This window comes from Salvelinus fontinalis, chromosome 18 (genome assembly GCF_029448725.1).
Source record: "Salvelinus fontinalis isolate EN_2023a chromosome 18, ASM2944872v1, whole genome shotgun sequence".
Taxonomy (NCBI): Eukaryota; Metazoa; Chordata; class Actinopteri; order Salmoniformes; family Salmonidae; genus Salvelinus; species Salvelinus fontinalis.
The window spans coordinates 34,371,482-34,395,907 of record NC_074682.1 but is presented as its reverse complement, the minus strand read 5'-3'; the positions used below and the strand labels follow the sequence as shown (position 1 = coordinate 34,395,907).

The 24,426-nt window shown below is 42.4% G+C and overlaps 1 protein-coding gene across 11 annotated transcripts in view; it reads left to right on the top strand.

Annotated features, from left to right (window-relative positions):
• The window catches only part of LOC129815364 (E3 ubiquitin-protein ligase NRDP1-like), a 28,815-nt gene that overhangs the window by 1,350 nt on the left and 3,039 nt on the right, over positions 1-24,426 (top strand). For 4 of the 11 annotated variants that reach the window (XM_055869125.1, XM_055869123.1, XM_055869124.1 and 1 more), the window contains 5 exons: positions 2,092-2,207; positions 5,139-5,410; positions 5,747-5,882; positions 6,063-6,166; positions 6,665-13,646. In XM_055869125.1, the coding sequence (XP_055725100.1) occupies positions 2,118-2,207; positions 5,139-5,410; positions 5,747-5,882; positions 6,063-6,166; positions 6,665-7,019 (957 nt within the window). In that variant the 5' untranslated portion in view covers positions 2,092-2,117 and the 3' untranslated portion in view covers positions 7,020-13,646. Of the gene's footprint in view, positions 1-2,091; positions 2,208-5,138; positions 5,411-5,746; positions 5,883-6,062; positions 6,167-6,664; positions 13,647-19,655; positions 20,113-20,368; positions 23,784-24,426 lie in introns of those variants that run through there. The other 7 variants (XR_008753418.1, XR_008753416.1, XR_008753417.1 and 4 more) reach the window with 7 other exon arrangements.

Sequence of the window (24,426 nt, the reverse complement as noted above, 5' to 3'; positions counted from 1 at the left end):
TGGACTTCGTCATTTGCATCGCAGAGCATTGTCCAAGAAGGAATGTGTCTGTCAGGAGCTCACTGGGGCAATCAACTGAGGGCCCAGAATATTTAATACAATGTTGCAAGTTTGTTACCTAGAGCTTCAGGCCAGACAGAGTTCATAGTTGATATAATGTTTCAAGTTCCTTGCAGACAGGCCATGTGTAGCCAATGTGATTTATAGAATATTTATTTTTTATCCGGCTATTTTCTACCTGAGAGCTGCAGTGTTTTTATTTGTTGGCTTTATGTAGGCTATTTTTACATATGGGTAATGGCAATAGAAGTTACTTTTATGTTTGTATAATTTTGTTTTAGATAGAATGTTGATTAACCACATGACATTGATTTTTGAGATGAAGACTTTATTATAAATGAAACTGTTCCACGAGAATGTGCATATGAAACTCATAACTGGCGCACAGATCAGTAAAAATGGTACGACAACCTGGCACTCCAAATGGAAAAGGTTGCCGACCGTTGGTGTAGCCTATTACTGGCATCTTCAGGTGCTTAATGGGCAGAATCTGCGAAGGCCAGCAGCAATGGAAGGTGGAGGGTCGGGAACAGGTTTTTTTGTTTTGGTTAGACTAAATTGATCTATGGTTTCCTCTTTAGTAATTTGAGTGTCTTCATTTTTAATCGCATTGCTTAAAGCATCAGACAAGCTCAGTTGCCTACATATAGTTGATTTTATTCAAACAGGGTGTGTCTATATATGGAAAAATACACTTAACATTTTTGACCAATCGATTTCTCGAAAGAACAGACAACTCTCGGTCGACCAAGTTTTTTTTTGTTGTCAAGGACAGCCCTAATCCCTTTGCCATTCCTAAATCATGCAACCTGGTTATACTGGATGTCCAAGGTATCTAAACCAAAGGATTTCCAATATTTCCTTTCCTAGTTTGTCAGGCTTGCCAGACATTACACTAAAGTTACTGACTCTCCTCTTGTCAGTCAGTGTAGCCTACCAAATCGCATTGGTGAGAGAGCTGTTCATTTGGCTTCCTAATTTGGATAGGCTACTGTTAGGCCTAGGATTTGGGGGGTCGATTATCTGCAGATAAATTATGAAAACTTTAGATGAAGATTGTGAATCATCACTGCAGGAACAATAGGTAGTGGAGAGCCTAATTCTGGTCCAAATATGATAATTAGGGCCCTCACGGAATCCAGGCTTTAAAACGGAATTTAACAATATTCAACAATGTATTGAAGGGAATCAACTACATTTATTGAAAATGATTTAATCTGTCCAAATTTATCATAAGACATCAACAGAATGCATCAGTAATTTGTATTTCCTGCAACTTTCTGAAGAGGCAATGAGAATACCCCTGTCTGTGTGTGTGATGCACGTCTACCACGTTGTGTAGCCGTTAAGGATGATGCTAATGAAAACGGTCTTCTGGTAGATGGAGACTTTCTCAATTAAATGTTAACTACTAAGTAGACTATGCTTACCTGGCAGAATGATATCATGACTATTTTCATCAATCCAGTGGGTATTTGTTTTGCGAACTCTACCATATAAAAAACACTGGTAAACAAAAGCCTATTTAATCTATTTTGAATTCAGGCTATAACACAACAAAATATGGAATAAGTCAATGCACTGTATATACAGGTTGTTTATTTTGAACATGATTGAGAACTAAGCGAGAAGATATCGACCCTACTGTTACGCTTGTTTACACTGAGCTGCACTGAAGTCGGAAGGCAATCATGGGTACATGAAGACACCTTCTCGATGGAGCAGTGTGGATAAAGGTCAAATTTGGATAACAGTGGCATATCCCATCCTTGCACTGACGTACGTTTTCCAATCAATATCTCGTGCCGGCTCCACAGTGTCTTAATGTAACCTTGATTGCATTTCGACCCCAGTGCAGCTTCATGTAAACAAGCGTAACGGTAGGGAAGGTATGTTCTGGCAAATTGAATTCTATACTTTTTTCTTTGAAGGTGTTCCATGTTGTTTTATAATCCTGCACGTGGGATGGCATGTAGGTTGTCGTGTTGGTCTGTACTCTGTAGGCTTACCATTTCCTCACCTGTGTTGCAGGTTGTAGTTGGATCTGGGGATGTGCCATGGGCTACGACGTCACCCGGTTCCAGGGGGAAGTGGATGAGGACCTGCTGTGCCCCATCTGCAGTGGAGTCCTGGAGGAGCCTGTGCAGGTCAGTGACTTACACATCTCTGTACCATTTCAGCCATTGGAGAAGCAGTGCATTTCAATGTTGAAAAAAAATCAGTGCTGCTTCAGTCACTGGAAAATAAGGAATTGTCAGTGTGTTGTAAATTCAGTTCCATTTCAGTCAAATAGGATCCAGTTCTTGTCAACGCGTTGACCACACACATGCTGTTCCATTTGTCGTAGAGAAATTAGAAAAAAAGACATTTCAGTCCTGTAGGCCGTGCGCAGGCCATTTATTTTGTGATGCTAAAAAGATGATTATCATCTTGTCCGAAGTGCTCTTGCTGATATGCTGTTCTTGCATTTCTATAAACATATCACTAGACTTGTAATTGAATTCTCTACGATGAAGCTCCAGTGATGAAGATCCAATGCTTGTATGGGGGGGTGGGAGCGATAACAGACATGAGAATGGGCTAAATTGCGTCTTGGCCAGGAAGGATATGGGTAGAGGGAAGAGAGCCTACAGGGTAATTGACTTTTAGAGGGATGCAGTGACAGAAATGGGAGAGGACAGAAGGAAGAAGGAAATATGGAGAGATGAGCTCTGAAGGAAGGTCTGTCCGTTCTTGTTCTAGATGAATGAGAAGAGCCTTATGTTTGTAGTGGTGCAGAGGTGTAGGTAATCAGGATAGAAGAAGTGAGTGACGATGCTTAGTCCTGTTAATGTAAATAAAGCATAGGGTTGCTAACATAACAAACCAATTTCCCAAACCGAGACCAACCATGAGGTGAGTAGCTTTAAATAGACACACTTGAAGAGGATGGAATTGTTTTCCTACGTGTTTGCCATTGGAGCAAATGGTTGCTGGATTGTGCTTTTTATAGTACAAAACACTTTTTCCAGCCTAGGGATTGGTCAATTGGTGTTATTGGTGTTCTTTGTTTTGCACTGTGCTTAGGAGAGTGATTGCATCTGTGTCTGGGCACATGTGTTGGTAGGTTAATTCAGCAAGGAGCTAGTGTGACCGTTCAGTGTCACTTCCAGTCAATGTAGCCTATGCATTCAGAGCTGTCCTTGGACTTTGTGCAGAATGCTGGCAGCAGTACAGGAGTGTGGACATAGTATACTGAGAGGGAAGAATTGAAATTCAGTTTGCTTGCATCTGCACTCAGCTGTGTGATGATAATTTATACTCCCTCTGGGGCCCCAGTGTGAATCAGCAGCTTTGCAGCACAGAACCCCACTGAGATGGGAAGAATCAGAACTAGGATTGTGTCTGGAATGTTTTTATTTATGAACATGTCAGTTTGTTCTCATGTTTTCTTTTTGGTCTCGTCTCCTCCACTCTTTCTGTGCTGTGTGCACCTTCCCATTTACACACACACACACACACAAGCCCATCCCCCACACAACAAGCCCCTCCCTCTGCCACTTACAACAATAGAGGAGCGATCGCTTCTTCCTCTGTGACATGCGGTTTCAACTCGCTATTTGCATTTGAGGTTTGGTCCAACAGAATGGGTCATATGGACACCGAAACACATGGAGACATTATTTGACTGTAAGAAAGGAGAAGTGAATGTTTCTAACGATACCCTTTTTATGTTTATAACAAGAGTATCAATGAACATTGATTCTGGAAAATGAATACTTAGTTTGTTGCGGGTGCATTGCTGTACCACTTACCACTAGCAGCATTTTAACTTGTTCTCATTCTGATAAGGTAGGCCACTTGATTTCAGCATCTGAACAAAGTGAAGAGGCTAGCATGCTGTTTAAACAGTTGGAGACGGACAGAAGGGTGTGCTCATAACAACTCAACTGTTCTACCTTGTTAGCTAGCAAATAGATACAGGTTGGCTAAACTTGAAATATAAAGATTAGCTGGCAACTCACTAGCATGTGGGCTTGATATTGTTTGAGACCTGTGTTAATTTTCTATAATGCCTGCTACAAGAAGTTAGTCATTATTAGTGAATGCGCATAATTCATGGTTCTGGTTAAATTTGTAACAAAAAGACATTTTCAGATCAGTGATTATTGCAAAAAAGCTGATTAAATTATTTTGATAAAATAATGTAATTATTAGTGGGTCTTACGGTTGTGGAAGGCTTACATTTAGCCTAGATATAGATATGTCACAAGCCCTGCATTCATGAATTATTGTTGACTGTTTTAAATGCAGTGTATTTTACCTTTTTTAATTGTACAACAAAGCTTGTACTGAGTGTACAAAACATTAGGAACACCTTCCTAATATTGAATTGCACCCCTTTTGCCCACAGAACAGTCACAATTCATCGGGCATGGACTCTACAAGGTGTCAAGCATTCCCCAGGAATGCTGGCCCATGTTGACTCCAAAGCTTCCCACAGTTGTGTAAAGTTGGTGGGGTGTCCTTTGGGTGGTGGACCATTCTTAGTCCACACGGAAAACTCTTGAGCGTGAAAAACCTAGCGGCGTTGCAGTTCTTGACACACTCAAACCGGAGCGCCTGGTACCTAGTACTATACCCTGTTCAAGGCAACTTAAATCTTTTGTGTTGTCCATTCTGTCTCAATTGTCTCAAGGCTTAAAAATCCATCTTTAACCTCCTCTCCTTCATCTACACTGATTGAGGTGGATTTAACAAGTGACATCAATAAGAGATCATAGCTTTCACCTTGATTCACCTGGTCAGTCTGTCATGGAAAGGACAGGTGTTATTTTTTGTACACCCAGTGTATTCCGTGAATCGCCCATAAGTTTGGAAAAATCGAGATATGATTTTTAGGCAATATCGCCCAACCCTACCTCTAGTCATTCCAATAATTTGATATTTGAATCGGAATGTCTCTCTCAACAAAATTGTCATATTATACATTTTATATTATCAACTGAAAATATTTCTAACGAGTGCTTTTTCACCGGAGCGGGTCTCTGTTTGCTGTCCCTTTCTTCCTACGTGTGTGACATTCCTTCCATCCTTAGGCCCCTCACTGCGAGCACGCCTTCTGCAATGCCTGCATCACCCAGTGGTTCTCCCAGCAGCAGATATGCCCCGTGGACCGCAGCGTGGTGACACTGGCCCACCTGCGCCCCGTGCCCCGCATCATGCGCAACATGCTGTCCAAGCTGCAGATCACCTGCGACAACGCCGGCTTCGGCTGCACCGCCGTGCTGCGCCTCGACCAGCTGCAGTCGCACCTCAGGGACTGCCAGCACAACCCCAAGAGGCCCTTCCAGTGCGAGCAGGGCTGCGGGTGAGTGGGGTTGGCTCCAACAAAGGGGTTCCTAAAGGCTCTATTTTAGCGCATGTTTTGTTAATCCTTTATATAAATTATGTAGGCAAAGCTGTGAAACTGTAAACTTAATCTATGTGAGGGAGCATGAGCACAACCCCAAGAGTGGGGCAAGAATCGGATTGGGAAACTCTGCTGTAGGCGAGTGGTGCTACTACAGTAGCTCTGGGTTAGTGGGTCAACAGGGCTGTGGGGGTAGGGTATTGACTAAAGGTTGTAGTTTAGTGGGGCTGTAGGTGAGTCAGCTGAGCTATAAGACTGTTGATCAGCTGTTATGTCCTCCCTACGTCTATTCAGACTGGAGATGCCTAAAGACGAGGTACCCAGCCACAACTGCATCAAACACCTGCGCAGCGTGGTGCAGCAACAGCAGGGCAAGGTCACCGACCTGGACAAGACTACTGCTGAACACAAGCACCAGCTAGCAGAGCAGGTGTGTGTGTGTGTGTGTCTGCAGTTATACGTGTGTGTGCGTCAGGGTGTTTGTGTATGCGTGAGTAAGTGAATGTATGCTTTCACGCGTGTGTATCAGTGCTTGTACATACAAGTGTTTGTGTGATGTTGCGGCAGCGGGGTCTGTAAGCCCAGTGTGATGTCTCTTCTCTGCCTCCAGAAACGGGACATCCAGCTGTTGAAGGCGTACATGAGAGCCATCCGCAGTGCCAACCCCAACCTGCAGAACCTCGAGGAGACCATTGAGTACAATGAGATCCTAGAGTGAGTGGATTATCAAGCACTGTGGTGCAATACTCAATTGCACAGAACACTTTGCAATCAGACAGTTTAACTTACTACGCTGTGTCATTTTCCACCCTTTTTTATGCATAATTAAAGTGATAATTATAGAGCTGTGCGATATGTAATAAATTGCTTGAATTGATGCGATAACGATAAATGGAACAATAAGTTTATAACATTAATGTGCACCAGTTTGTTTTTTTTCCCTTTAAATTATTTCTAGCTATTAGTTTGATGGTTGTGGTAGCCATCAACTTATTTTATTTCAAACTTCACATTCCTCAAGTATAGGATACTTATTGTAATGAACGATATCAGCAAAATGCCTGTGCTGATCATTTCCGGGTTTATTGTCCCATTTCTATATGATTATAATAACTACGTATTAGGACACATCTAGTTGTTATTACATGATTAAAATAGCCATCATAATATCCCAGTCCCCCCTTTCATCCTCTCCTCTACTTTCCCTCCTAGGTGGGTGAACTCCCTCCAGCCAGCGCGTGTCACCCGCTGGGGCGGCATGATCTCGACACCGGACGCTGTCCTCCAGGCGGTCATCAAGCGCTCGCTCATCGACAGCGGCTGCCCGCCTTCCATTGTCAACGACTTGATCGAGAACGCCCACGAGAGGAACTGGCCCACCGGCCTGGCCACGCTGGAGACGCGGCAGATGAACCGGCGCTACTATGAGAATTACGTGGCCAAGCGTATCCCCGGGAAACAGGCAGTGGTGGTGATAGCCTGTGAGAACCAGCATATGGGTGAGGACATGATCCTGGAGCCAGGCCTGGTCATGATCTTCGCCCACGGGGTGGAGGAGATACTATGACCCGGCTGAGGGTGGTGGAGAGCAGAGGGGAGACTGACCTGAACTGAGTAGAGGAGGGAGCAGGGGATGCTTTAACTCTACAGTTGCATCCCAAATGCAACCCTGTTCTCTATGGGCCCTGGTCAAAAGTAGTGCACTGTAAAGGGAATAGGGTGCCTATAAGATAGTAAGAGGAGGGGAAGAGCCTATGACAAAGCAGGGATTAGGGAGATATGACACCAGCACCAGTAGACGGGTATAGGGCAGGAGGTTGGCAACAGGTGGCCCACGAGCCAAAACCAGCCCGCAAGTGTTTTTTTGGCCCACTAAAGCTTTTAGCAATTTTGCGGCGATTTTAGTTTTTTTGTCCAAAAAATAAATCGGCCATTTTTTGTCCAAAAAATACTAAAATCACCAGGAATTCAACTAAGAATCTGTTGAATTTAGGAAATCTGTTCAAGTATTCCCACTAATAAAATAAAAAAAAAGAGAGCTGTGATCGTGTCTCAATGTACAGTCGTGGCCAAAAGTTGAGTGACACAAATATTCATTTCCACAAAGTTTGCTGCTTCAGTGTCTTAAGATATTTTTTTCAGATGTTACTATGGAATACTGAAGTATAATTACAAGCATTTCATAAGTGTCCAAGGCTTTTATTGACAATTACATGAAGTTGATGCAAGGAGTCAATATTTGCAGTGTTAACCCTTCTTTTTCAAGACCTCTGCAATCCACCCTGGCATGCTGTCAATTAACATCTGTTCCACATTCTGACTGATGGCAGCCCATTCTTGCATAATCAATGCTTGGAGTTTGTCAGAATTGGTGGGGTTTTGTTTGTCCACCCACTTCTTGAGGATTGACCACAAGATCTCAATGGGATTAAGGTCTGGGGAGTTTCCTGGCCATGGACCCAAAATATCGATGTTTTGTTCCCCGAGCCACTTAGTTATCACTTTTGCCTTATGGCAAGGTGCTCCATCATGCTGGAAAAGGTATTGTTCTTCACCAAATGGTTGGGAGAAGTTGATTTCGGAGGATGTGTTGGGACCATTCTTTATTCATGGCTGTGTTCTTAAGCAAAATTGTGATTTAGCCCACTCCCTTGGCTGAGAAGCAACCCCACACATGAATGGTCTCAGGTAGAGGTCGACCGATTAATCGGAATGGCCGATTTAATGAGGGCCGATTTTCAAGTTTTCATAACAACCGGAAATCGGTATTTTTTGGACACCGATTTGGACACCTTTATTTAATCATTATTTAACTGCACATGGTTGATGATATTACTAGTTTATCTAGCGAGTCCTGCGTTGCATATAATCGATGCGGTGTGTATCATTGCTCCAATGTGTACCTAACCATAAACATCAATGCCTTTCTTAAAATCAATACACAGAAGTATATATTTTTAAACCTGCATATTTAGCTAAACAAATCCAGGTTAGCAGGCAATATTAACCAGGTGAAATTGTGTATGTTCTCTTGTGTTTATTGCACGCAGAGTCAGGGTATATGCAACAGTTTGGGCTGCCTGATTTGCCAGAATTTTACGTAATTATGACATAACATTGAAGGTTGTGCAATGTAACAGGAATATTTAGACTTATGGATGCCACCCGTTAGATAAAATACGGAACGGTTCCGTATTTCACTGAAAGAATAAATGTTTTGTTTTCGAGATGATAGTTTACGGATTCGACCATATTAATGACCTACGGCTCGTATTTCTGTGTGTTATTATGTTATAACTAAGTCTATGATTTGATAGAGCAGTCTGACTGAGCGGTGGTAGGCAGCAGCATGCTCGTAAGCATTCATTCAAAAAGCACTTTTGTGCGTTTTGCCAGCAGCTCTTCATAGTGCTTCAAGCATTGCGCTGTTTATGACTTCAAGTCTATCAACTCCCGAGATTAGGCTGGTGTAACCGATGTGAAATGGCTAGCTAGTTAGCGGGGTGCGCGCTAATAGTGTTTCAAACGTCACTCGCTCTGAGACTTGGAGTAGTTATTCCCCTTGCTCTGCATGGGTAACGCTGCTTCGAGGGTGGATGTTGTGTTCCTGGGTCGAGCCCAGGTAGGAGCGAGGAGAGGGACGGAAGCTATACTGTTACACTGGCAATACTAAAGTGCCTATAAGAACATCCAATAGTCAAAGGTATATGAAATACAAATGGTATAGAGAGAAATAGTCCTAATAACTACAACCTAAAACTTCTTACCTGGGAATATATACCTGGACTTATGTTAAAAGGAACCACCAGCTTTCATATGTTCTCATGTTCTGAGCAAGGAACTTAAACGTTAGCTTTCTTACATGGCACATATTGCACTTTTACTTTCTTCTCCAACACTTTGTATTATTTAAACCAAATTGAACATGTTTCATTATTTATTTGAGGCTAAATTGATTTTGATGTATTAAGTTAAAATAAAAGTGTTCATTCCATTCAGTATTGTTATAATTGTCATCATTACAAATACATTTTAAAAATCGGCCGACTTTAAATGGTATCCGATTTTTTGGTCCTCCAATAATCGGTATCGGCGTTGAAAAATCATAATCGGTCGACCTCTAGTCTCAGGATGCTTTACTGTTGGCACGACACAGGACTGATGGTAGCACTCACCTTATCTTCTCCGGACAAGCTTTTTTCCGGATGCCCCAAACAATCGGAAAGGGGATTCATCAGAGAAAATGACCCCAGTCCTCAGCAGTCCAATTCCTGTACCTTTTGCAGAATATCAGTCTGTCCCTGATGTTTTTCCTGGAGAGAAGTGGCTTCTTTGCTGCCCTTCTTGACACCAGGCCAGCCTCCAAAAGTCTTTGCCTCACTGTGCGTGCAGATGCACTCACACCTGCCTGCTGCCATTCCCGAGCAAGCTCTGTACTGGTGGTGCCCCGAGCCCGCAGCTGAATAAACTTTAGGAGACGGTCCTGGCGCTTGCTGGACTTTCTTGGGCGCCCTGAAGCTTTCTTCACAACAATTGAACCGCTCTCCTTGAAGTTTTTGATGATCTGATAAATGGTCAATTTAGGTGCAATCTTACTGGCAGCAATGTCCTTGCCTGTGAAGCCCTTTTTGTGCAAAGCAATGACGACGGCACGTGTTTCCTTGCATGTAACCATGATTGACAGAGGAAGAACAATGATTCCAAGCACCACCCTCCTTTTGAAGCTTCCAGTCTGTTATTCGAAATCAATCAGCATGACGGAGTGACGGAGTGATCTCCAGCCTTGTCCTCGTCAACACTCACACCTGTGTTAACAAGAGAATCACTGACATGTCAGCTGGTCCTTTTGTGGCAGGGCTGAAATGCAGTGGAAATGTTTTTGGGGGATTCAGTTAATTTGCATGGCAAAGAGGGACTTTGCAATGAATTGCAATTCATCTGATCACTCTTCATAACATTCTGGAGTATATGCAAATTACCATCATACAAACTGAGGCAGCAGACTTTGTGAAAATTTATATTTGTGTCATTCTCAAAACTACAATCTCTTTTTAGGCTAGTTGTGGTCAATTTGCAGTGTACAAATTAACATTATGTTCCGGCCCCCCGACCATCCACTCCGACAGAAATCGGAATCTAGTTGCCTATACCATGACAAATCAAGGGTTGGAGGGACAGGGAAAAATATAACAGGGGTCTCTAACTAAGAGGGTAGAGGAAATAGAAGTGAAGGATAAACATCCTGAAGGAGACACTCAGTCAGGATTCCCCTGCTCTGCCTTAAACACTTTTTTTTTTATTTAGGGAAACTAACAAGGATTTATCAGTAAAGTGCATAGGAAGGAAGATTTTTTTTTTTTTTATGTAATCTCAAGGGAAACAAGATTGTTGGCTAATCTGCCTTCTCCCTGCCCCCTCTGCTGCTGACAAAATATCCCGTTGGCTCAGATGTGTAATGAGCTGGCTCATACCCCCCATGGCCTCTAGGTATGTGATTTCACCAGAAAGTCATCTATCAATCATGAAACTAACATATAGGCCATCTAAGCATACTTCAGTGCAAAATCATAAGGTTTTGATCATTGTGATTGAATGTTTTTCTGAGACTATCTCTGTCAGGGACTACACAATTCTTCAGGACCTTTGAGACAATGTGGTTTCTTTAGCTCTCTGTATCTATTTCCATGGCACTCTCTCTCCTCCCTGGGCTGAGAAATGTGGATTATTTCCTGCTCAGGAGAAGGACTGCATGCTTGGATTGGTTAAGTGAATCCTATTGGATGTGCGCCCCGGTATGCACATAGACGTGTGTGTGTGTGGGGGGGCTGAACGTAAATGCAGAGCATGTTTTATCACATTTTGGGGGGGGCAATTTACATTTTCCATCATTACAGTATCACATTTAAAATGGTACCACCGTCCCCTTTGTCGACAACAGACCTTGTTTCTCCTCTGGATGCAGAGCTAATCAGGAATGCCCTTGTTTATCTTCGGGATGCAGAGCTAATCAGGGATTCGGAGCTAATCAGGAATGCCCTTGTTTATCCTCGGGATGTGGAGCTAATCAGGAATGCCCTTGTTTATCCTCGGGATGCGGAGCTAATCAGGAATGTCACTTCTGATAGGAGTAGTAGATGGACAGTGAAGACTTGGAACTTTCTTTTGGTTTGAGTTTCACACCTTGTGTTTTTTGTGATGTTATTGTTTATGATTTGTCTGAGTTATTGAGAGTCCTGTGTTTGTACTGTTTTTATTTTATGATATGTATGTAGTTGGTTAGAAGTGGGTCCAATTTGTATGAAAATAAATACTTATTTTCAGAGGCTACCAGAGCATTTATCCATAGCAATTGTGTACAAAATAACATCAGCCAAAAGTTCTGTTTTTTATTATTTAGGCATGTCACTAACACATCACTGTATATCATGTAGCTTATCCTAATATTCTGTGTTCAGTCATGCATGAAGTACTTCCCTGTGGCTTTGCTGATTTGTAATATTTTTCCCAGATGAGGTTATGTGATTTGTGACCCTGAATCCATCACCACAATTAGCAAAGCTTTTACTGATGCTATTATTCCTAACAGTTTGGACTGTTCTGGTTTAGATCTTCTGTATAGTGATAGCCTTTTGTGGCATTTTTTCATTTGGTTATTGTGTAACTTGTTAGTTTGAGAACAAAACTATTTGGTTTTACTTCCATCCACCAAATAATGAACAAGTTCACACACTTTACCTCTGCTGATTCATTACATTAGTCTAAATTAATTCAATTCCTGGGGTGACTGAATAAAAATGGACACGAACACACTTGTATTTAACTCGGCGGAAGCTAACCAATATCTAGACTGCCCTCTACATTCCTCATAAGATCTGTGTTGAAACTGGAACCTATCTTAACCATTTCCTTCATTGGTTAAGACAGATATTGAACTCAATTCAATTCTTTTGGATACCTAAATCAAAGGCTAGTGAAGTAATTTGAAGCAATGGGTTAGTGAGATAAGATCACATAGTAGCTTGTCTAGAGCAGAGGTACAAACGCAGCACTCCAAGACTTGCGTTTTAGATTCTTGCTTTTATTCTTTATAGTGTTGTGACTTAGTCATCTGTGCAGCTTCAGTTTGAATAGAGGGGTTCTGTTGTGTAGATGGATGATTTATAATATTGTACTTGAAACAAAACGGTCGGAATGTTGATGAAACTTCCAAATAATTGATGAAGGATTAGTGGCTAGACCCTCCATTTTACTATTCAGAAATGTAGACGGCAGTGAGGGACAGGACAAATATGTATTTTGATGTTAAACTACAATCTAGGATGTATTCACTAGGAACGAAACGGAAGGGACCAACCTAAACTTATCTAATAAGAAATGCTGAGTTTTGTTGAAAAATGTTTTGCTACAGTTTGCAATGGTGTGGACTAATACACCCCTGTACACAGGAACTGGGCTGTGTTCAGTACGAGGGGGGAAATGGTGTGTAACATTCAATTAAACGGAAACAGTGCTGTTCGTTCGTTTTTTCAACGACCAGTTGAAAAAACGGGGAGCGATTGGGTTGGGGTACGCAGTCAGCATGGCCTCTGCCCTTTTAAATACGTCACTCATTGCTTCATGGGGTGGCAGGGTAGCCTAGTGGTTAGAGCGTTGGACTAGTAACCGAAAGGTTGCAAGATCGAATCCCCGAGCTGACAAGGTAAAACTCTGTCGTTCTGCCCCTGAACAACCCACTGTTTCTAGGCCGTCATTGAAAGTAAGAATTTGTTCTTAACTCACTTGCCTAGTTAAATAAAGGTAAAATAAATAAAAAAGTCACACCCTACCAATCAGAGCAAACATACATCAAAGTTGGTTCAAGAAAGTTGAACGTTTTCGGATACGTGTCGTTCAGGACAAACCGTCACGCACCGTAGCAAACGTTTAATAGAACTTAAAGTACCCCTGATATTTTAAATTGGTTTTGGGCTGCACCTGTCTTTACCTTTTTTGCTTATTCATGTGAACTAGTGTGTTACTGTGATGATGCCATACTGACTTGATAATAATACCACACAACTGGGTTAGAATTACACATTTATTGTAAATAGTTCACCACATATCAATATTCACATACTGATGCACTTCCATTTCAGTATCTATCCATAGTTTTGTTTTGTGAGATATATGTTTTCATTAAAAGCAGATAAGAATTCCTGGTGGTTTGGATTGTTGTATTGTGTTAATTTGTTTTATAACAAAAACAGACTTTATTTTCAAGTACAAGGGGAAATCTTCCCCAATGAAAAAGATTACATTGTAATGGCCTAAACCATGTCTCAACTTGTTCATGTATTGATGAGGAAATATTCTACCTGCTGTGCCCTGAGAAGCTACATTGTATCCTTTCTGACCTATCCACTCTTCTTGATGATAGTGATTCTGTTGCTCTTGTATTTTTAATCTGGAGTATTCTGTCAGTTATCATTTTGACAAAAGACAAATTCAACTGCAAAAAGGGCCTCCTGTTCCAATGGATTACTTTAACCCCTTATCGCATAAAAATATAAGTAGGAACTGGCCTATATTGTCACCAAGGTGGTGCTAGTGTAACTTGTTGCAAGCTGGCGGCAAACCCCTCCCCGCCCACTAAATCCATTTATGTAAGGCCCTAATACACTAAAAGCATCTACTCAGGATGGCTACGCTACTGCTATGGCCACCAAACTTCACCCATGTTCGACTGAATTCTGCTGTGGACACAGGGTTTCTTTCAGGTCCACTTGTCCCTCGTCACCATTGCCATCTTAGGACTTCACCAAGGTATTTATGCAAAGTAAGCTGTTCTTACATTCCCTTATAAATGATTAATCTCCACCTGTAAGCAAATGTAGCCTAGTGAAAGAGCTATGACCACCTGCCGATAACACAATGTGTAGGCTATGGCACCTGAAAGGTAAAAAACGATTTTTCTTTGCCCATCTAACACGACGCCTTGGACTTGTTTGACTAACAAGGTTGGAACTGATTTTGGACACTAGCCTACAGTGTAATTTGATGTTCCAAAACGAGTTAGTAATGGTGATGGGTAGGCTGTTATTAATACTCATGTAAGTATTATTCCCTTATAATTACTGTGTTATGCCTATTTAAATGTATATACAATTCACTTAATTCAGTTGAAGAATGTATCCATTTTCTCAAGTTTATATAAATATTTGTTGGTACAATGGCTTACATAGAACACAATCGAGTCTGAATCTAAGGGCCTCTTTACACTACACTACTTTGACGACACAAACTAGGTCCAGGAGAGATACTTATGGTAGTGTAAAGAGACGGATCTACACTGAACAGAAATGTAAACGCAACATGTAAAGTGTTGGTTTCATGAGCTGAAATAAAAGATCCCAGAAATGTTTCCATACGCACAAAAAGCGTATTTCTGTATATTTTTTTTGTTGCAAATATACATTCCTGTTAGTGAGCATTTCTCCTTTGCCTAGATAATCCATCCACCTGCCAGGTGTAGCATATCAAGAAGCTGATTAAACTGCATGAGCATTACACAGGTGCACCTTGTGCTTGGGGACTATAAAGGACCACTCTCTAAATTGTGCAGTTTCATCACACAATGCAATGCCTCAGATGTCTCAAGTTGAGGGAGCATGCAATTTGCATTCTGACAGCAAGAATGTCCACCAGAGCTGTTGCCAGAGAATTTAATGTTAATTTCTCTACCATAAGCCACCTTGTGTGATTGTGATCAGAAGTTTTGTGGTTGTGATCAGTAATTGTGGTCAGCAGTTGTATGGTTGTGGTCAGAAGTTTTGTGGTTGTGATCAGTTGTGGGATTGTGGTCAGTAGTTGTGTGGTCAGTTTGTGTGGTTGTCAATAGTTTTGATCAGAAGTTGTGGTCAGATATTCTGGTCTGTAGCTGTGGTCAGTAGTTTTGTTGTTGTAGTCAGTTTTGTTTGTGGTTGTGGCTAGTCATTGTGGTCAGTCATTTTGGCCAGTAGTTGTGGGGTTGTGGTCAGTATTTTTGTGGTTTTGTTCAGTAGTTGTGTGGTCAGTGGTTATGGTAAACAATTTTGGTCAGTAGTTGTGTCGTGGTCAGTAGTAAGTAGTTGTGGTCAGCAGTTGTGGTCAGTAGTTGATCTGTACTTTTGTGGTCAGTAATTGTGTGGCGCAGTAGTTGTGTGGTCAACATTTGTGTGGTTGTGGCCAGTAGTTATGGTCAATAGTTGTGTGGTCAGTAGTTGTGGGGTTGTGCTCATTAATTGTAGCCACTTCACCCTAATCATAATTTTGGGCTGCTCAATGATGAGACAGAGAGCTGTTAGAGTATGAAATCTTAGCTAACATCAGCTAAGTTTGTCTTACTCGTTGGGGGAGTAGTCAAAATGGCAGTTGTTGGGCAAAAGTTTTGAAATAGTGCATTAATGCAGTTACTAAAACAGCTGTATTGTTAGATCCGTAGCAGATATAGTTCTGCTAACATATTTGAATAGCAGAGAAGTTGACAAAGATGTATGCTCTAACTTTTTGTCTAACTTGTTGGAAAAGTGGTCAATAGCTGACTTGTCAAGTTAAATTGTTTACAGTGAATGTTGGAAGTGATGTCACAATGGGGAGCTTTAGAATGTTGAGTTAAGTTTAATGTCACATTGCACAAGTACAGTGAAATGCCTTTCTTGCAAACCCAAAAATGCAATAATCAATAACAATCTAATCCTAGTTAAACACGAGAAATATGAAAGCACAATAAGTAAGTAAGCGTACTATATACAGGGTCAGTTCCAATATCATACTTACAATGTGCAGGGAAATGCCATAAAAGTGAATGAAGATGGACAAAGGAGAAAAATTGTAATTTAAAAACTATAAAAGATATCAAAAAGTTGAATACAAGCAACTCAATCCAGACCAGTCTACACAAAGTTTGAACGGCAGTTCTAGTTTAGCACTCATCTTCTCACACTGTTTAAAGAATAACTATTTTGAAGATTTAAGTGAGGGCTTTCACTTCGCAAGCTCTACACCTTGTATCCCAGGAGCTCTACCCCGGGGGATACCGGGGACCCCAAAACCTCTGTGCCAATCTCTGCACGCTCAACCCAACACCCCAAGGTTTACCACAACCTATACACAAGCTTCTCATCTAAACCACATTGCATATAGTGCTGCACACTTGAATAATGCAATGATTCACCAATGTGTGAATATTTTTCAAGTATTTATTTTCTATTTGGCTAACAGAGCAAAAAGGCTGTCTACTGGTATTAGGGTAAATTCTTGCAGGCACGTGGTGTGGGAGAGTCGTTGTCTTTACACTGTGCCACTCAGATGTCTTCCACATTACCTCCAGGGATAGTCTGAGACATTTCTTAAAAAGAGATTTGAATCTATGCTGAATAGAAATATAAACACAGCATGCAACAATTTAAAAGGTTTTACTGAGTTCATATAAGGAACGCAGTCAATTGAAAGAAATTCATTAGGCCCTAATCTATGGATTCCACATGACTGGGAATACAGATATGCATCTGTTGATCACAGAAACCTTTTTAAAAAAGGTAAGGGCGTGGATCAGAAAACCAGTCAGTATCTGGTGTGACCACCATTTGCCTCATGCAGCGAGACCCATCTCCTTCGCATAGTTGATCAGGCTGCTGATTGTCACCTGTTGAATGTTGTCCCACTCCTCAATGGCTGTGAGAACTTGCTGGATATTGGCGGGAACTGGAACATGCTGTCGTAAATGTCGATCCAGAGCACCCCAGACATGCTCAATGGGTGACATGGCTGGTGAGTATGCAGGCCATGGAACAATTGGGGCATTTTCAGATTTCAGGAATTGTGTGCAGATCCTTGCGACATGGGGCTGTGCATTATCACACAACTACTGACCACAATCACTGAGCAAAACTACTGACCATAAATACTAACCATAACCACACAACTACTGACCACACAAATACTGAACACAACTTCTGACCACAACTACTGAACACAATCCCTGACCACAACTACAGACCACACAGCTACTGACCATATCTAGTAACCATAGAACTACTGACCACAGCCACAGAACTTCTGACCATAAATACTGACAACAACCACACAACTACTGACCATAACTTCTGACCACAACCACAGAACTGACCGCAGCCACACAACTACTGACCATAACTAAAGACCACAACTACTGACCACAACCACACAACTACTGACCACACAGCTACTGAACACAATCCCTGACCACAACTACGGACCACAGCTACTGACCATTTCTAGTGACCACAACCACAGAACTACTGACCACAGCCACACAACTTCTGACCACACAACTACTGACCATAACTAAAGACCACAACAACTACTGAACACAATCCCTGACCACAACTTCTTCCATTACCACAAAAATACTTTTAAAAAGCTAAAGCCAGCCCCACATCTTTACTTGTAAAGTTACCATCTACTTTGAATTGCTATCCTTCTTTTGTTTGTCTATATCAAATCAAATGTGTCACATGCGCCAAATACCTTACAGTTAAATGCTTACAAGCCCTTAACCAACAATGCAGTTTTAAGAAAAAAGTGCTAAGAAAGGATTTACTGAGAAAAAGGAAGAAACCTGCACTGCTCTTGATAGTATCACTGCTCCTTAATAAGCTTTACATATCAGCCTCACGGCCTTCGTCAGAGCTTTTAGGCCGCGGGGCTGATATGTAAAGCTTATTAAAGAGTAGTGATACTATCAAGAGAAGTGTGCGGGTTTCCTCTTTTTTTCTAATTTTATTCAACTGTTACCATGCACCTGCAAAAAAGATAGCTCAGATGTGCGAGTGCCTTTTGAATTAAGAAATTATTTACTGAAATAAATGTAAAAATATATATAAAATAAAAAACTAATAATTAAGGAGTAACAATAAAATAACAGTAGTGAGGCTATATACAGGAGTACCGGTACAGAGTCAATGTGCGGGGGCACCGAATAGTCGAGGTATTATGTACATGTAGGAAGAGGTAAAGTGACGATGCATGGATAATAAACAGAGTAGCAGCTGCATAAAAATGGGGGGGTGGGGGGTGGGGGGGGGCAAGGCAAATAGTCCAGGTAAACATTTGATTAGCTATTCAGGAGTCTTATGGCTTGGGGGTATTAGCTGTTAAGGAGCCTTTTGGACCTAGACTTGGCACTCTGGTACTGCTTGCCGTGCTGTAGCAGAGAGAACAGTCTATGACTTGGTTGACTGGAGTCTTCAACAATTTTTTGGGCCTTCCTCTGACACCGCCTAGTATATGGGTCCTGGATGGCAGGAAGCTTGGCTCCAGTGATGTGCTGGGCCATACGAAATACCCTCTGTAGCGACTTGCAGTCGGAGGCTGAGCAGTTGCCATACCAGGCGTGATGCAACCGGTCAGGGTGCTCTCGATGGTGCAAGTGTAGAACTTTTTGAGGATCTGGGGACCCCTGTCAAATCTTTTCAGTCTCCAGAAGGGGAAAAGGTGTTGTCGTGCCCTCTTCACGACTATCTTTGTGTGTTTGGACCATGATAGTTTATTGTTGATGTGGACACCAAGGAACTTATCTCTCGACCCGCTCCACTACAGCCCCATCGATGTTAATGAGATCCTGTTCAGAAACCTAGAGCGGAACCAGGCTATGAGGGGTGGCCAGTCCTCTTCTGGCTGTGCCGGGTAAAGATTATAACAGAACATGGCCAAGATGTTCAAATGTTCATAGATGACCAGCAGGGTCAAATAATAATACTCGCTGTGTCGAGGGTGCAACAGGTCAGCACCTGAGGAGTAAATGTCAGTTGGCTTTTCAAAGCCGATCATTCAGAGTATCTCTACCGCTCCTGCGGTCTCTTGAGAGTTGAAAACAGCAGATCTATGTTTGTCCACCGCTGTTGTCGTACCTGGAGGAGAACCAGGTCGGCCCTCAAGACCACCTCCAGGTATCAACGACAAGCAGATCGCCATCAGACCCCGGCATCGTCTCGGGCAGAAGGTATGGCTATCCACCCGGGATCTGCGCCTCTGGGTGGAATCCTGCAATCTCTACCCCTGTTTTTTTGGCTCGTTTCCCATCCCTAAAATGATTAGTCCCTCCTGCTGTTCATCTTCTGTTTCCCCGTACCCTTTGTATACACCCCACCTTTCATGTGTCCCGAGTTAAATCCATGTCTCACAGCCCTTTGTCTACTGTTTCCAGGCCCACCCCTCTCATCGACGGCCATCCGGCTTACATGGTGAGACGTCTCCGGAGTGTTCGACCGCGGGGCAGGGGATTCCAGTACCTGGTTGACTAGGAGGGTTATGGCCTGGAGGAGAGGTGCTGGGTCCCCGCTAGAGGCATCCTGGACCCAGTCCTCATCGCTGACTTCCACCGCCGTCACCCCGTTCAACCAGGTGTGCGCCCAGGTAGGACGCCAGGTAGCGCCCCTGGGGGGTGGTACTGTCACACCCTGATCTGTTTCACCTGTCTTTGTGATTGTCTCCACCCCTCTCCAGGTGTCACTCATCTTCCCCATTATCCCCTGTGTATTTATACCTGCGTTTTTTGTATCAGCTCCTGCATTTCCCCGGTCTCTCTTTTCTCGGGGTTTGACCTTTGCCTGTCCTGTCCCTGAGCCCGCCCGCCTGACCCCTGAGCCTGCCTGCCGTCCTGTATCTTTGCCCCACTACTCTGGATTATTGACCCCTGCCTGCCTTCACTAGGCACTGTATCTTACGTATACCCTCAATGCCCATCAATTGCTCTTAAAAAGTGACAGCATTGATGTGAACATTCATGAGTTTACGATAGCCCAACAATATGTTATACTTTAATGCGTACTGTAAATGGCTCCTTACTTGATATGGGCAGGAAGTGGATAAAATTCCAATTGCTAAACATCTGAATAAACTCCTGGCTTTGTCTTTCAGGTCAAGTCTACCTCAAAGATGTGTCATGTTACTTCTCTGTGGTGGAGGAAAAGACGCCAGAAACTGGAATGTGAGTACTGAGTAGCCTACTGTCTTTTCACCAAATGTAATTCTGTGTGATAGTTGTATTCCCTGATAAGTTTATATTTTAGCTGCTTTCAATTCACCAGTGAGGAGAGACAAGGAGCAGAGAGTGAAAACAAAGGATTTGTTATTGATTTACTAATTTCATAACCTTTTGTGCTTTGTTACTTTCAAACTTTACGACATAGATGGCAACGGACTCCTGGACAGTAAATGACTTCAACTTGACTGAAATGTACTTTCTATATGATATATTATGAATACATTCTACTCTCACATCAAATCAAAAGGGATGTAGTGTACACTGTACAGTGAACAGTAGGAGTTGTGAAAGAATACACACCTCCATGATAATGTGCTTTAACTCTCAATCAGGAAGTGGATCATCGCCCAGATGATGCATGCGCCAGACTACCTGGGTTGGGACGTGACAGATCGCAGACCGGTAAAACATCCACTTGCATACCTGTCAATTATCCTTATGGGAATACTCACTGGGTATTAAATCAAAACATTTCACCTGACGGGTATACTACAAAGCATTTTAGCCAACACTTATCCAGAGCGACTTACAGGAGCAATTAGGGTTAAGTGCCTTGCTCAAGGGTATATCAACATATTTTTTTACCTAGTCTGCTCAGGGATTTCAACCTGCAAAGGTTCAGTTACTGGCCCAACGCTCTTAACCACTAGGCTACCTGCCTATCTCTGCTTTCATTATGGATACAGCTAATGTTTACGTAAAGCAGTATACACTTATGTAGAATACACTTGTAGCGGTATTTATTAGAGAGGGGTAAAGATAAAGATTTTGTTCGGGTGCCAGGCAGGTATTAAACATGCCGAAAGGAAAAGAGTGTAATAGAGAGAGTACCACTACCAGACCCACACACATCAGCAGAAGAGACTGCCTAGAGTGTAGCCTGTTTGCCAGATAGCCAGTGGAGAGAAAAGAGAAGACACACGTCACAGCACAGGGGTAACCCCACCAATAATTCCTCATGCAATTGAACGGCAACTTCTTAGTAACAATTTACAAGAAAGAACCCAGTCATCAGAGGATTTGCAGTAATATGTATTACCTTCCAGTGGAGGAGTGCAGAGGGTATGAATGTGGGGGGTGTTCATAGACAAAACAAAGGCCTTAAAAATGGCTACAATCTTCTCGGCCACATGTCATCAATATAGTTCAAATAACAATACACAACTTGCAAGCAACCTCCCTTTTAATTAAAATGTCCACCCAAATATTTCTGTCAGGGCAATAATAGTCCAGCTCTAATGAACATCAATGGGAAGTGCATTTGAAAAATAGAAAGTCTGTTGCAGGGTAAAGCACTGGAACGATAGAGGGAAGAGAACGAGAACAAGAGATCTTAGCTGTGGTCTTCAGGCGTGCCGGTGTACTGTCTGACCGTCTGATAGTTTGTATGTCAAAGCTTCGCAACAATGTTGCTACTAATCCATGCGATCCATAACCGGTGCGGTCCCAAACTATAACAACCACGATTTAGAGCAGTCACACCGATGATTGAGTTAAATACCAACCAAAAGCTCCTTCCCAGAGAGCTGAAAGAGCTGTCTTTATTTCCTCCTCCTTACTGCTGATGCGCTCTTAAAGTGGCAGCGCACGGTGCAGGATTTCGCCACACACTTGGCATCTTGTCATTTTGGCAGACCTTATCCAGTATGTGTCTCGCCCTGATCTGTTTCACATCTTTGTGCTTGTCTCCACCCCTCTCCAGGTGTCGCCCATCTTCCCCATTATTCCCTGTGTATTTATACCTGTGTTCTCGGTTTGTCTGCTGCCAGTTCGTTTTGTTTCGTCAAGCCTACCAGCATTTTTCCCTCTGCTCCTGTCTCTCATTTGTTTCTGCTTTCTAGTTTTCCCTGTTTTGACCTTTCTGCCTGCCCTGACCCTGCCTGCTGTCCTGTACTTTTGCCCCACTGCTCTGGATTACCGACCTCTGCCTGACCTGACCTGTTGATTGCCTGCCACTGTTGCTGTAATAAACATTGTTACTTCGACGCGGTCTGCATTTGGGTCGTACCTGAAACGTGATAGTTACAAGCCTGGCTGGAGTTAGCGGTGGAGGCAGAATCAATATCCACCTTCGGGAAATATGGATGAAGCCTGAGCTGAAATCTGAAGCTAGCTAGATTCATAGTACATCTAACCAATCTGCTTTGTAGTTTACCCATCAGGTTTCAGGGACAAGTAAGCAAGTGTTGATGTTTTGATGTTGGCATTATTATGCCTTAATTATCATGCCTTTTTTTTTTGATGGGGAGCAAACATTATTTTCATGGAAAGAATTAGACCACATTAATCTAAATATACACTTTCTCAAATTGTTTTGTCTCATCCCAGTAACCTAGTTACCGGTCTTGATTGAATTGGGCCCAAAATATACGCTCAGCAGCACTCAGTTGTACAGTCCTTGTGCAAGTTCCTGGTTAGAGAGTTGTAATGAATAGCGATGAGTGGCTAACGTTAACAGTATTTAGCTGGGTTGGGTTTAAATTCAATTTCAATTCCAATAAATTAATTTACGAAAATAAATTTGAAGTGATGTCCACTCACAGCAGCGCAGTGAGATTTAGCATACATTGTGATTGGTCAGGAACCAGGAACGGTGGGAGTCTAACTACTCTGATTGGTCCCTAAGGTGCTGAAGGACATGATGAATGCCATCGATGCTGGGATTAACAATCTGGTGCTGCTGGGACTCAAGACAAGAAGCACCAACAGTCAGACTCTGGCTCCTCTGGTTAACTCAATCAGTGTACATGATTCAGCATATGACAATAGACTCCTTATGTCCTAGAACATTTGTTATGTGCTCTATGGTTCAACTACTGTACATCTTGATAAAGCTTTATTCAATTCTGTTTGAGATTATACTTTTAAATGTCACCCCAAAGTCATGTCTTATCCAGTTATGTCTTATCTTGTCCCTGTCTTATCCAAAATATATATATTCATGGCCCTCATACTTTGTTGACAGGACTGGATCAGAAATAAGTCTGTACACACATACAATAGATACTTGTTTGGATTGGTGTGCTGTTTACTTTACCATGCTGTTAGTCTCTTCACACAGCCACAGTGTCTCCTTCGCTACGAGTCTACCATGCAACGAGACTACCCCGCTGTTTACTTGACTGTTTTTAACAAAGAACCCTGCCTCTCTCTCTCTTTTCTAGCTCTCTCTCCTCGCTCAGATGGCAGAAATGGACAGGCAGCACATCTGGAGGATGAAGCACTTTAACAAGCCTGTGTACTGCAGCGTGCATCGGAGCCTCAGGAAATTAGGCCTTTCCTGCATCTGTAAGAGCTCTATCCCGTCACTAGGGGGCGATCTGTATGTCAATCAATCAATTTTATTTTATATAGCCCTTCGTACATCAGCTAATATCTCGAAGTGCTGTACAGAAACCCAGCCTAAAACCCCAAACAGCTAGTAATGCAGGTGTAGAAGCACGGTGTCTGATATTGTGTCTGATATTCATAGACCGGAGTTCTGTGTGTCCCAGTAGACTGTAGTTCTGTGGTCACTAACTGAACTCTGGTTCTTGAGAGCTACAGTGTATAGGCCTAAGGGCATACAAGCTTTTGTCCCAGCCCAGCAATTGACTGATTTAACTAACCAAGTTCTGTATCAGTAGTTGATTAGTTGAACCATGTGTGTTGGGGCTGGGTTGGAATAAAAGCCTTCATGTCCGATAGCTATTCAGGACCAGGGTTGGTGATCACTGCTGTCGTTCTTTATGCCCCCTGATTGCTGCACAGATGTGTGCCATATGCTTCTCAAAACTAAGCATGGTAGGGCCACAATGTCAATCAACCATCATTTAACTTATTATTTATGCATTTAACATGATTCAGCTTCCCTGCCCCTGCACTCACAATGCCCACCCTCCTTAAGTGCAGCTTTAGTAAACAACGTGAGACTGAAATATTAAACGTTTTC